This window comes from Molothrus ater, chromosome Z (assembly GCF_012460135.2).
Source record: "Molothrus ater isolate BHLD 08-10-18 breed brown headed cowbird chromosome Z, BPBGC_Mater_1.1, whole genome shotgun sequence".
NCBI lineage: Eukaryota > Metazoa > Chordata > Aves > Passeriformes > Icteridae > Molothrus > Molothrus ater.
Genome location: NC_050511.2, coordinates 10,374,894 through 10,389,720, shown reverse-complemented (window position 1 = coordinate 10,389,720; position 14,827 = coordinate 10,374,894). Strand labels below are relative to the sequence as shown.

The following is a 14,827-nucleotide window of genomic DNA, read 5'->3' as shown; positions in this document are numbered from 1 at the left end:
GATAGTTATTAACTTGTTAATCCAGAATTTAAATGTATTTATTGAAAGGTTCTAGTGAAGACCATATATGTTGAGAAATTCATTGACATAATGAAGATCACAGGTAGCTTAAAGTAAAAGCCAGGCTGGGTTCCTATCCTTAGGTTGTTTTGAGACTGGTCATTTCCATACTTGGATCCAGCTGGTTCCTGGATCAGCCTGTTCTTGGCTTTTGTAGTTAGTAGGAATGCTTTGTCACATGTTCTGGATGATAGAACAAAGAAGAATCTGACAATTCCACACTTAAGAAATAAACTGTCCACTTTTCTTAGTGACCTAAGATATTGCAAGAATCCAAATTTGTGTACAGGCTTTTGCTAAGAATAACTAATTTTATGAAAATTTAGATCTAGAAACCAACAATGTTACATCTGGTTTTATGTGATCTGTAATTCCACTCAGTCTTCCTTGTGTAATAATGTTCTCTGTATAACTTTTGTCAGAATGTTTACAAGAGCTGATTGCTCATTCTTCCCTCTCTCTCTTGAAAGCAGATTTTGGAAGAAATGTAGAATGTAGTATGTTAGAACATAAATATGGTGATGTTGGCTCTTTCCAGGAAAAAGATCTGGTTCTTAGCAATTGTAATACTTTGGTGTGTGATGGCTGCTGTTGATCCAGAATAACATAGTGTATCATAGCAACTGAAAATGCATGGTTAATGGCCAGATAAAATGTTCTTGAAGCTGAGCAGTTCTTAGTTTACACAAACTGAGCATGGGTATTGTGTTTTAAAGAACTAGTGAAGTTTCAATTATGGCATTCTAACCCTGTCTAGGGGAAACTAATATAAGAAACTTCACTCAACTTTTCCTGTACCAAAACAGGAGAGTCTTGAAGAAAGCCATAGAAGTTGCTGAGTGTCTGGAAATACAGCATACAAATGTTCTCCTCATAGGTAAGAATTTAATGAGATAATCTACTTCAAAATGAATTTAAACAAATCAGTATATAGGACTAAGCTGTCTAATTATGGTAGAGACTTGCTAAAATTCTTAGAGCACTCAAGTAAGACACCTTTATCTCCTACATTTCTGGAAATGCTTCCTGTAGTTAAAGAAAATGTGGTAAGCACAATTCCAGGATATGAATGAAAAAGCTGCTGATAAATTGGCAGGAGAGTCTTGCATAAAGAAGAGGTAACATTCCTGTTTCCCAGTTTATTTTATTTAAGGTCTCTTAGGCCCTTTGCTGTATTTTAAGGGGCACGGGAACCATATCCATACAAAGGACCGGTAATATGAAAACTTTGAAAAATAACCTTTATATTTTCTAGATACATCTTGGATATTCTGCAGACTCTTTATTAAAAATACATGGAATAATATACTTACTGTAAACATGTTGAGCAGTTTATTTTCCTAGACTGAGTAATCACATGTAAAACCAAATCTCAAGTTAACCATTAAGTGACTCCTGGATTGGTAATTTAGTTGAGTTTTTCACACATATTGCCATTTGAGAAACCTAGCACAGGCAAGAGGTGTTTTCTGGAGGCACCTTTTGGAAAGGTGAAGACTGTATGTTGCATGAGGAGGCAGTTTCACACCTTCTGAAAAGAGGTGTGGAGTGTAGGAAGGGTAAGGACACATGGCTGGGCTGAGGGGCAGTGTGTGCTTGTGGGAGACTGAAGGGCACAGGCAAGTTACAGCAGTAAGTGTTGGGGCTTGCAGGTTTTATTGTCAAAGTACTTTCCTAGGATAAGTGTGTAAGTAACCTTAAATTTGGAATAATGGATTAACTTCTCTGACTTGCAAAAATGTCTGTGCTGCTCTGATCCTGAAATACAATTTTGTTTATGTGAACATGGCAATGCTTTGCTTTCTTACATAATGTTTGAGGAATGACTCAGTGTAGAATGTGGTTTCTGTTCTCCTTTGTAGAAGAGAGTGCTACTGATCTGTGCTGTGTAATCTCGAGCCTGGTTCAAGTGATGATGGATTCATACAGCAGAACAAAGTCAGGGTTTCAGAGCCTTATTCAGAAGGAGTGGGTGATTGGAGGACATAGCTTTTTGGATCGCTGTAACCACTTACACAAAAGTGAGAAAGAGGAGGTAAAAATTTTTTAATTGCTTTCCTTACTTACTATTTATAAGCTTACTCAGCGTGAAGAGGGATTTACCTGTTAGTCCAGAAGTTCCAGTTACTCTGAGGATCTTCTGTTTTGTTTTATGGGTTGATGTTTGTACAGTGTCACTGTTTTTGCTGTTTAGAGGTCAGCAATGGCTTTATTATTAAAGACAACAAATGAAAAATTTCCCAGTCTTGGAATCTTTTGAAAGTCATGTATCCTGTGCCCTTGAAGACTTGTGTTAAATGGTAGTAGCATCTATAGAAATAACTCAAGTTAATTGCCTATTCCTGTCACATCTGGAGATCAACTTTTTACTGTCTTGCTTTGGGACTAGATTAGATTGCTATTCAAATAGGTGTAAACTGACTTATTCTGATCAAGAGTTGATATAAACTAGTTTTGCTTTGCCACCTTTAAAAGGCTGCATAGTGGCAACTTTTAAATTCAGAGTAGAAAGTGCTCATCTCTTCTGTCAATAATTGGCCAAGGATAGCTCAGATTCTTCAAATTTCAGCCAAATGTACATGCAGCAGTTCTGTATTTAATCAGGCTTCTTGCCTTAAGATTTGTATTTGGATACACTTGATACTATAAAATAAATAGTTTTCATGGTGGAACAATTTAAACTTTTTCTGAAACTGATGAAATATTTTGTTTACTTAGGCTCCTGTTTTTCTGCTCCTGCTAAATTGTGTTTGGCAGCTGGTACAACAGTATCCTCCAGCATTTGAGTTCACAGAAACTTACTTAACTGTCTTGTCAGACAGCCTCTATGTGCCTATTTTTAGCACTTTCTTCTTCAACTCTCAACATCAAAGAGACACTAATAAGGTAAGGGTTTGGTATTTTGTGGATGTGGTGTGTTGTAGAATGAGTTTGACCAACAAACAAGGAACACTCAAGAAAAAGCAATTCCCAACAGCACCTTTTTCCTTACTTATTGAACTGCCTTGAAGGGTGAACAAGTGCAATTTTGGCTATAGGGAGGCAAGTTCAGGACATAGGAGTTTATGATGACAGAAGGAATACATTACCTGTAATATGTAGCTGCAGTTGTATGTTTAATGCCCTTCAGTGAAATTGGAGCTCCTTAACCCTCAAGGAATATCCAGCTGTCTGGCAGAATAAATTATCTATGAAATTCTTGTATAGTATATTCTGTTGTATTCCAAAATCAACATCTCCTGAACGTTGATTTATATTTGGTTCATGCTCTTCTCTAGCCTAAGAAGCTGGGAGCAATGGGAGTATCCTCTGCAAGGCTGCACAGAGACTAAAGGAAAAAGTGAAGATTACTGTCTTTTATACAAATAGATTGTTGATCGCAAAATCTAGACCAGTAGCACTGCATGACTGCAGTTCCAGCTTTTGGTGTTTGGAATCGTAATGTGCCGCCTGTGTTTGAGGAATTCAACTGTCTGTCTCTTGTCCAAGTTTCAAAATATCTTTTTTTCTGAGAATATTTAACTTTATTTTCATCTGTGAAAGTCTGATTGCACTGTTGTTCAGTTATTGAACACATAGAAAGCAAAAGTGTTGTTGCAACTCTGTGGCCTTTTTTCTAAAAAGCCAGTTTCTTTATTTCACCTTGACTTAGTCAGGATTCCCCTCTAGCAGTATTAAATGTGACCTGTTTGTTTTGGCAGAGTGGGGAAAGCCTCAAGACACAAAGTGGTCCTTTCAGATTCCTTACTGTGTGGGACTGGTCTGTGCAGTTTGACCCCAAGGCCCTGGCTTTCCTGAACAACCCTCTTTATGCAGAGAAACCAAAACCAGATAGAAGTCAACGGAAGACTGCACGGTTCAAAGTAAGATATGTGCTGCTGAACTGGTTTTTCAGTTCTAGAAATATTTTGCACATCTTATTTCAAATGTTCTCACAGTGAAAGTATTGGTGCAGACTTTTTTAAATTGACAAAATACTCATATACCTCAGACGCACCTGGATTTAAAAACCCAGTTTGCATGCACTACAATTGTAAATAACACTTTTATAGTTCATAGCCATGAAGTTAGGGATTCTTTTTCTTCATACTTCTGTGCAAGTCTGTTGGTAAGTCATGAAATTTAATATTCAGGTGAGTTGCAATGATGTGTTTGAAGGGAGCTAATTTAGTTGTTCCATGGAGTCCCTGACTGAAATACATAGGTTTGTGATTGCCTCCCTAATTTTAACTGGAGTGTGTGTGTGCACTTGGAGTGGGAGGGGAACCAACAGCAGCAAAAAAACTCTGGAGTATGGAGGATTATGGATGGACCACCTCATTATTGGCACGTAGCTCAAATTCAGGGAAAAAATCTTTGGAGTAGCCTCTTTCAATTGCAATTCATTGGTAAATTCTGTCCTGTATAAAGCATTCTCATGTGAGACACTGCCAGTATGATCTACAGCGTTTATCTGAGATGCAGTGAGGGACCACTGGATAAAAACCTAGAAATCAGAGAGCACTTTATTTATAACTAGCTTAAACTAAACATGGACACTGGCAATACTTAAATGTAAGCAAAGGGTTTGGCTTTTTCAAAGACAATTGCTTTAGTGGTGTTACTTTTGGTTAGCAGGGAAGGAAGCTGGCAACACTCAGTATGCTCTGTAAAGTACTTGATGTACTGAAAAATAACAATTTAAACACAGCCACTGCTTTTCTATATAGATCAAGTGACTATTGCTTGCAAGAGTTTCCTGAATACAACTTTGTTTTTCTTCCTCTTAAAACTGCTTTCTGAAGTCCCATTGCATTAATATTATCTGAGTATTTTGCCTTTTTTCCTCTCTTAAAGCATCAACGGCAACTTTCTTTGCCACTGACACAGGCAAAGCCTTCCACGAAGAGAGGATTTTTCAGGGAGGAAACAGATCATTTAATTAAAAACATTCTGGGTAAAAGAATTGGCAAGTTCATAAATTCTTCAGATGAGCCCCCTAACAGCTTAAGGGAGTTTTATGATAGCTGGCATAGCAAACCTGTCGACTACCATGGTCTTCTGCTGCCGCGCATCGACGGCCCCGAAATCAAAGTCTGGGCACAGCGTTACCTACGATGGATTCCTGAGGCCCAGCTCCATGGTGGTGGAACAATAGCTACAGCTGCCAAGATTTTGGACTTGATGGAGGAAGTGCAAAGCCTGCAGGTGAAAATGGATGAAGAACACAGTCAGGCTGTTTCTGGAGATGTACATTCTGTTCCCTTGCTGAGAAATTCTGCCCGTTTGTCATCCTTGTTTCCATTTGCTTTACTGCAGAGACAGTCTGTCAAACCAGCTTTACCTACTAGCACCTGGAAAGACTTGGAAGATGAAGATGACTTGGTCAAGAGGGATGATGAATTTGTTGATCTAAGTGGGGATATGTTATAACATGTATATAGATTACAGTATGTGGCTAAGCACTGAGTTTTAAATGTTTTGCTGTATCTTCATATAAGGAACTTGAGCATCTGCAAACTGTTTAATGGGTTTGTGGGGTTAAAAATCTTTGATTGGAAAGAACTAGCTACTATAATTAACTGAGCATGTTTTGAACTTCCATTTCTAACAATATTTATTGCAGAACCATATTTTTAGCATAGGTGAAATAAAAATGGGAGTGTTGGCTGTAGTAACAACATGGCCACTCTGTTAAAAAAAAAAAAAAGAAAAACAGCAAAAGAATACTCTCTGCTGTAAAGGTAGAATGATAAATGCACATGGCAACAAGCATGCTATCTTAACATCCCTTTCCCCGTACTGGGAGTGGAGTACTGTGATTTGCAAATTCCTCCCACATGTAAACAGTGAAAGATGCAACTAACTGTGCACTCACGAGTCAGCTTTTGACAGCTGAGGAATACTCTTGTGGTCACCAGGGGTTTTCTGTCTGCTGTTGGATCAACAGAAGTCGTGTGCTTGCCCCTTCCCCTTTGTCAGTGTTGGTCTGTGTGGTGTCATGGTCACAGGTTGCCTGCTGTGAGCCTGTGCATGCACTTAGCTCAAGGGTCAGATGCAAGAGCTTAATGACACATTTCAAGTTGTAATGTATGGCTGCTGTTCTACATGCCCTTGCTGCCTTGGAATTTTATGTTTGCTCTTAATTTTAACGAATGAGATTTCAATTTGCCATGAGTATGTTTTCTCCTTTAAGTAGAGGGAGACTTTCATTGGAACTTTTCCCCCACTGATGCCCGTTGCCTTTAAGGCTTTCTGTAGCTTGCACTGAGACTCTCCACATAGCAGGGAAGACTCTTTTCCTGTAGTTCTGCAGTGAGGCAGGATTTGCAGTCTGTTACCACTTGTCATGAGTTGGTGGTACAGCTTATGAATGTGGTGTTTATAGAACACTCGTGTCCTGTTGCTGGATGTAATAACAGTACCTCAGTGAAAGAAGCCATAAAGAAATGCCTGTTGACTTGGATCTACTGTGTGTATGTTTATACAAATTTTTACTGCAAATAATTATCCTTTGTAAAGCTGAATATTTGACTGTCAGATCTGTTTTTAACCCTTAAATTCTGTAATACCCCAAGAATGGATTGAAGTCGTAAAATCAGTTACACTGAGAGGTTTACACATTGAATATTTTTCTCTGTTCTCATAACAATTTAGAAATCCATGCTGGAAAACTTAGCTGGTGGATAAACTGTTGCTTAAATTTGATCAGCTCAGTGAAACTTGGGGATATTAAACTTTTGTTACTGACTTATCACTTCATACTGAGTTGTATTAATATACAGCAACAATTCATCAGCAGCCCTCTAAAAACAAATTCTCATAACTGGGAAAGGGGAGAGCTTGATGCAGCTATGCCAAACTGAAGCTTTCCAGCTCTTAATTGCCTTAAAGTCTTAGTGCGAGGACAATACTTGAGTTTGTAGCGTTTTATTTAAAAATACAGTAGTACTATGCTTTCTTCTGTGATATTTACAGCTAGCACTTGCTAGAATGGGCTGTACAGCACATTTCCTTCAGACTTAGTTGTAATTCATGTGACTCATGTATGCAATAACACTTTGCATGTTGAATGAGCAGTGTATTATTACAGTGAAGAAATACTGGTCCTTCTAAGGTCATTTGGGTTCAAGGGTGGAGTTTTTTAAACACTGCCATAAAAAAAATATTAAAATGATTTTCTATACTTTTGATCAAACTGTTGTAATGTTTCAGTTATGAAGATTACATACTTGTATTAAAGAACAGATGTTGGACATCTTATTTGTACATAAGTTATCAGAAATATATATAGAAGAAAAGTATATATCTGGAATTGAACATGGAAACACTTCTAATGTAGAGTAAATACCATTGTTGCTGGTTTTCTGCACTGAAGGATTGGAAATATACTTCATATTTATACTCCAGGCTTTTGTTTATACCTCCAAGTTTAACACTGAATGCAAGCTAGCAGTTTTTCAGGTTTCTATCTTCTTTTTCCTTCTTTTGATTAAATATTGTTACTTCTCTCCAGGCTGTTTAAAGAGTGTCAATAAAATATACTTTGAACTATTCATCGTGAGATAAGAATGTATGTTTAAGGTCCACATTGCAAGTGATGCACTAAATACAGCAGACTTGACAATCTGCAGTGGCAAGGCTTTTCTGGTTATATCCTGATTTTTACAGACTATTATGGGGAAGCTGTCCAGTTTTGATCTGGCTGTACTTCTGATGCCCCCAATGCAGGAGAGAGGGCAGTTCAGTGCAATGAAGCAGGATGGCTGTGGGAAGTTAAAGGTGATCTAGAAATTGACTGCAGATTGTCTGTATTTGGGGCATTATTAAAGAGTGTTTGTTTCTTAGCAATATAATTGCTTAGTGTTGTTGTCTTAGCAATATACTTCCCCCACATCCAGGGTGAAATTTGTTCTTGTATTGTTACACTAAGCCACTTGAAGTTGCCACAGGGGGGTATTTCTCAAACCAGATGTGTGTTTGATGTGGACTAAGGTGGCCACAGTAAGCTGTGGAGTACAGCTTGTACTTGTGATTTCAACATTCCACTTTTTTCAAGACACTACAAATTGCTAGCCCCTGGTCAAAGGCAGCACTAGTACAAATCACACATTAAAACCCCTTGAACATTACAGGACTGTGCCAGCTTTGTTCTTGAAGCCCCACACAGCAATAGCTGTGGGTCATGTTGTACCACAAGGTGTGCCTCTGCCTCACCCACAGCTGCTAAGGACCAGCAATTGTACTTTGACCGCTTGGCTTTGATTTAGGGCTGCATTCACTATTGAAAAGGCACAGCTATTGATGTGTAGCATAAAGGAATGCAAACATGTACTTCATTAAGGTGTTTACAGCCAGCTTGCCCTCCTGATCTTTTGCTCCAGCTGAAGCTTTTTCCATTTGTGCCTGAAGCGCAGAAGCATAATTTATTACAGAGGCAGGTGAATACTTTCTGATGATGATTTCTTACAATGGATTTGTTTTGTCACAGCAGAGGTCACCTTCATTCTAAACTACCTGGAGAGCTCATGCAGTATTTACGGCTGGGTGCTCCTTCACAAAGAGCTAGGTTTTGCATAAATCTCTAAAAATTGTGTGAAGGACTTAATTTTCTGGGATAGGAAGGAGTTTTGAGTAGTGAGCTTAGCTGAGTCTGAAAAAAGCATTCTGTGTACAGAACTATACCTGCTTTTCCAGGGTAAATTGGAGAGGGTGAGGAGTGGAAGGGGCAAAAAAACCCTTTTTAGGGTGTCTTGCTTCCTTTTTCTTGGTTTGTAGTAAAGTCAACGTGACAAATGCTTTTTGCCAGCATTTGCAGGATGACAGAACTTGGTTGGATAATAGACTTAACTTGGAGAGGAGTGGACACAGAAGATAAGGAGAGCTGATACTTGAGCTGGAGAGACAGTTACATGGGGAGGGCACCACCATGTTAAGTACAAAGGCAATTGGGTTCTTCAGCATGTGTTAGCAGGGCATGGCTAGACATTTACACACAGTTCTGAGCCCCAAAGGGCTCCCTCTGCTTGGGTGGTCAGTTTGACTGGGGTCACTGCTTTAAAAGTGCTGTGGAGGCTGAGAAGATGTAATAGAGGACTGCTGCTATCTTGGCAAGTGTTTGGAGGGGCATGGATGCTCAGTGCTGCCCTGGTTTGGCTGCTGTGGAGCCCTGCTGGTGTTCAATCATAGCATGTTTCTCTGCTTTCAGCAAGCATTTGTTTTCCCTGGTTTTCATGTAGCAACCCAGTAAAACAAATAGGCACTTAACTTAATGTTATACCTCGCTTTAAGCAGGTGAATAAGACATGCCTAGGAAATGCATTTGTAAATTTTTCTCGTGAAAAATTTTGCAGACCTAGCAAGACTGATTTCCTGTGGTCTTGACTTTATGGCCAGACCACTCAATTTTGTCCTTTCTTCTGACATTTCCTGCCCTTGCCCATGCCAGAACATCTTCGGTCTCCGTCCATCTCCTCCCTGTTCCTAAATCATGTGCTGTTCCAGCAGTTCATAGGTTTGTCACCACTGCCAATTTGCTGGACAATTCAAAAGCTGTGACTCAGGTTCTGGGGGGCCAGGTAATGCTCATGACTTGACATGGCCTGGTCATGTAGCCTCCAGATTGCCTGTTGGAATCTACCAACTTATGAAATAATTTTTTTGTCAAATGCCATCAAAATTATTTACTCATTTTCAAAGCTGGTGATGGATGAAACGTTGATTAGATGCCTGGTGTCGTTAGTAAGGAAATCAGGGTAGGAGAATGCAACAGAAACCTCTGTACCTGCAGCTCAGGCTTGATCCAAATCTGAAGTTCTCAAGCTGAAAGCAATGCTTCTCTCAAATAGGAAAATCTGCTCATTTACAGTCAAGTCAGGTATCCCAGTTTTCTCTTCAATTTTTTTTAATCTTGCATTTTGTCTGTTTCTGGGTCCTGAAATAAAATTTTCATTATACTGTAGAAGCCAAAATTCAGTTTATTTCCTGGAAACCAGCTGATATTTCTACAAGTTCTGAAACTTACAAACTTTATTGCTGTTTGAAGAAAATTTCCAATTAAGAACAGCTAACACTACTAGAAATAATGTACAGTTTTGCTAATAGAGTGTAAACCTTCAAGTCTTCTTAAGACTTTTAAAAGTCAGAACTCTGTGGGCTCACTTTGCAATCAGTGGGACTAATTTCCTTTTGTTTCAGAGACATTAATTGAAAGTATGTTTATGCATGAATGTGATGACAGAGATGCTAATTTCATGTAGAGAGTGTAAGTGCCCTTGCTTTATGTTTTGGTGATGCAAGAATATATTTCCACTCTCACTCTGACCCCAATTCATAAATCAAAACAGAATGCTCCTCACCACCCTTCTTGAGTTCACTGTACACATGAACCCAGTTAGTTTCCTACAAGCCACTTACTGTATTTTCCAGTTTCCCATCCCAGACTTTCCACAGTGGATTCACCATTAGAAAATATGTCTTCCTTTTCTGATGGTTGTTCATTTAACTTTGGAAAATACTGGTTTTATACCCACCAGCTGCACTTAGCTTTTCCTTTTGCAGGAGGTGGTGGGAATATTTGAAAGCCAGATGAGAAGTACTACAGATGACTTAAGCAGTTCTCAAAGTACAAGGTCTCTTACTTCGTTACCAATACAGAGCATGGTTGTTCGGGAAGTTGTATTTTTATTTTATTGTTATTATTGTCATTATTATTATTATGTTATTGTTATTATTTAGAGTGAGTAAAATCCTCCTGCACAGCACTTTTTCACAAACAAAAACTGCATGAAAGAAAAATGTTTTCTAGGGCAGCATATCTCCTGTAAATTCAGGGCTTTGTTGTGATGGTGCCTGCACAAGTGACAGCAGAACAATGGTCTGTTCTCCCAGCAGGTTTGCTGCTGGGTTACACCCGATCTGCAGCAAATGCAAGGAGCTGCCAGAGGGAGTCCTGCTAATCACTGCCCAGCAGTGCCCTCACGCTGCTGCTTGCCATCAAATTTTATGGAAATCAGTGTTTTCCTTTTGTGGATTAGCTTTCCATCAGATCAGCTCCTTTATCCAAATCACCCCATGGGGATGCAGGGGGAAACAAGAGGAGCACACAGTTTGAGGATGCCCCTCTGACTTGGCAGCCCCCAGTCAGAGCAGATGAGGTGAAAGGTGGAACCACAGGTGCTGGAAAAGTCACTCTCCAGCTGCTGTAGTGCTGGAAAAGAGATAAATCCTGGGAACCACCTCTAATGTGCAGCGAGCTGAAATGCTGTAAACAGCACGCATGGCCAACTCCAACTATGTAACACTTCTGAGGGAAAACAAAAAGACAGGGAAGAAAGAAGCACAATCCAAACCAGCTGTGTTTCTGTGTTTTGAGGTTGCCTGTAGAAGCCTTACAGGATGATTTAAAGTACAGCTGCATTGGATCTCACCTGTAAGTAAGGTGAGCAAACCCAGTGAACTCAGCTTATGGCCATCAAACACGTTCTGATGCTCTTCAGGCCTGTAGTTCCCTAGGCTGTGCTTTGGTTGGGCTGGCAGAGTCTTAAATACCATTTTGCTGCCTGGGCTGTGAGCAAGCAGTGATTGAGGGCAGCTGCTGAAAAGCAAATATCGTGTTCTGACTTGTAATCTAAAAACAGCCATTGCTCAGAAGGTGGTTTTGGATTCCTGGTGCGTTCCTGCTGTTCTCTTCAGAGCTTCAGCCACACATAGGTGAGCTGGCTGGTTACTCCCCCACACTCCTTTAGCATATTTCACTTACTTACTTCTCATTTGTATTTAGGTTTAATGCAGGTGACCTGCTCTGTCTATAATCTGCCCATTATCTCTCTCAGTTGTAGAATTTAGTACTTTCTCTAATTTTCCATGAAAATTTATCTGCCTAATGTTGTTCTGAACGCAATGGTCCTTTTTATGATTCAAATTGCAGCTGAATAGCTGTCTGGCAGAAATGATGATAAAAAGGGCAAGTAAGAGAAAAGAAATACAGTAATAGGAAAACCATTACTCAATGACTTGGAATTAAGTAGAGGCTGCATGAATATGGCAGATGTCCGGAGTTCTACAGGCAATAATGAATGCTAGAAACAGCTGAAATACAATTACCAGGGGTCCAGAATGATTTAGGCAGCAGGAAATGACTGAACATAAACTTCTTTTACAATCTTTGGGTCTTATTAAAGTAGTAATAGTATTTCTTGTGCTGGTTGCAGACATTAATATTCTGTCTAGGTTGATGGACATCCTTCTCCTCCTTGGACATTTTCCCTCTCAGTTATTAATATACAGCTTGCTGCGTTTCAGCTCCAGCCTCAGAAGGAAAATGTCTCCTCATCTGCAACACACGAAGGAGGGAAAAGTTGACTGACATCTTTGCATTTGTTAGGGAAGCATTGTAAATCGGTGTTCCCTGCCAAGAAATTTATTTTGAAAAGTTACATTTAGTCAGTAAAATAACACCCAAACGTGCCAAACTAGAGTTGAAAAAATGTAAATGTAATCATAGGACTGAAAAGGAATTCTTTAATACACCTGAACTGAAGAAAGGAAAGAAGAATTAACTTTTTCCATGGACAGGTGGGGGAAAAGACACACTGGTCGGCTGTGCCCCTGCAGGCCCTGCAGGCCCAGGGGGGAGCAGAGATCCACCTGCAGCCCCTGGAGGAGCCACAGCAGAGCAGGTGGATGTGCCTGAAGGAGGCTGTGACCCCATGGGAAGCCCGTGCTGGAGCAGGCTCCTGGCAGGAGCTGTGGCCTGTGCAGAGAGCCCCTCACTGGAGCAGGCTCCTGGCAGGAGCTGTGGCCTGTGCAGAGCAGCCCTCACTGGAGCAGGCTCCTGGCAGGAGCTGTGGCCTGTGCAGAGCAGCCCTCACTGGAGCAGGCTCCTGGCAGGAGCTGTGGCCTGTGCAGAGCAGCCCTCACTGGAGCAGGCTCCTGGCAGGAGCTGTGGCCTGTGCAGAGCAGCCCTCACTGGAGCAGGCTCCTGGCAGGAGCTGTGGCCTGTGCAGAGCAGCCCTCACTGGAGCAGGCTCCTGGCAGGGGCTGTGGCCTGTGCAGAGAGCCCCTCACTGGAGCAGGGTCCTGGCAGGAGCTGTGGCCCCAGTGTGGGCCCGCAGTGGAGCAGCCTGTTCCTGAGGGACTGCACCCTCAGGTGGAGAGACCTGTGCTGGAACATTCCATGAAGAATGTTCCAACAGTCTCTGGGAAAGACCTTGGAGAAGTCCATGGAGGACTGTCTCACTGGAAGGAACCCCACACTGGAGCAGTGGAAGAGTCTGAGGAGTCCTCCCAGTGATAAAGGAGCAGCAGGGACAAAATGTGATGAATTGATTTCATCCTCAATTCCCTGTCCCCTTGTGTCATGGGGGGAGTGAAACCATGAATGAAGCTGAGGCAGGGAAACCATGAATGAAGCTGAGCCTTGGAAAAGAGGGGGGCATGCCCTCCTTAAAAAGGAGAAGGCCTTTTTAAGATTCATTCTTACTTCTTGTTAAACAACTCTGATTTAATTGGCAGTAAGTTAAATTAACATCTGTGGGTATTAACCCATTTACCATCACCAGTGGTGGTAACTGGTGAGTGACCTCTCCCTGTCCTTATCCCAACCCACAAACCTTTAATTTTATGTTCTATCCCTGCCCTGTTGAGGAGAGGAGTGACAGAGTGGCCTTGGCAGGCAGTGTCCAGCCAAGGCCAACCCACCACAAACACTTAAACACAACTTCACCCCTCAACAGCATCTCTTCAACTGTGTGAGCTTTTTGAAAACATTTATAGCAGGATTTTCAGTCCCTTTAGGTATGGCTGAGTATGGAGATTTTTGAAGGAATTTTGAATGAGTTAGAGATATCTGAGTTTTTTAGATGAAGTAATTTACTTTTTTTATCTTTTATATAGACAGGAAGGGTAAGTTTGGCCCACATTCTTACTGTATGGCTCAGAAGGTCAAAAGACCCTTAGCTGTAAGACATTTTAAGGATTTATTGACCAAAAAAATGCTGTTAAAAAGGATATTTATGTTTTTGACTCAATGCTTCAATTTTTCGTCTTACAGACTCATGTTACAGTGTAAGCTTTCTTAGTCAATCATGTATAATACACAAACCTACAGTACTGCATTCTAAACTTCTTGTTTACCTTTGTAACTACTTTTATTTTCTCTATATCCTAAACTCCAAAATTCTAAACCTTCTTCTCCTTAATTCAACATGTCTCTGCTTCAAACCATAAATCCACATTCTTGCTTTTAGTACCTAAGTTTGGAAGCCTTTTCCAAGGTCTCAAATCAAATCCTGTTTTTAATTCTAAGCTTTAGCTTACAGGCTCAAAGTTCTGAGAATTCCCTGCATTTTGGATTCCAACAGCTGAGTTTAAGAGGTGTTGACCACGTATTTCATGTGACTCTGTTATCTGTTCAATTTGTTTAACTGTTGGTCCGCCAGTACGGGCAGCCACGCTTGCAGGATGAGCTTGCTCAGTGAGAATCACCCACTGATTCAGGACTCCCAAGCTTCCTGAAGGTCTCCCTGGGCCAATCCTCACTGATGAGCTGTGGCAGTCTAAGCAGTCTGCCTCACATGGGGCAGGGAGTAGCTGTGCCACCACTCAATGGCCACTTTGGTGGGCCAGTTCTATCAGATTTTTGAGATGTATCTGATGGCAGTGAGGAGCATGAGGAGAAGGACTGCTCTGTGGAGAACTGGTGGAGGAGAAGCCTTTCAAAATGGTGCTTGGGTGAGGTGCTGGCTCAAAGAGCTGTGTTAAAGAAGCTGTACCCAGCTGTTTGATT

The 14,827-nt window shown here is 40.8% G+C and overlaps 1 protein-coding gene across 1 annotated transcript in view; it reads left to right on the top strand.

Annotated features, from left to right (window-relative positions):
• MTMR12 (myotubularin related protein 12) overlaps positions 1–7,595 on the top strand; it is a 33,114-nt gene extending 25,519 nt beyond the window's left edge. Inside the window, exons 12-16 of the mRNA XM_036403805.2 lie at positions 867–937; positions 1,923–2,095; positions 2,779–2,946; positions 3,762–3,923; positions 4,897–7,595. Of these exons, the coding sequence (XP_036259698.2) occupies positions 867–937; positions 1,923–2,095; positions 2,779–2,946; positions 3,762–3,923; positions 4,897–5,472 (1,150 nt within the window). The 3' untranslated portion in view covers positions 5,473–7,595. The remainder of the gene's footprint in view (positions 1–866; positions 938–1,922; positions 2,096–2,778; positions 2,947–3,761; positions 3,924–4,896) is intronic.
• The last annotated feature ends 7,232 nt before the right edge of the window (positions 7,596–14,827 follow it).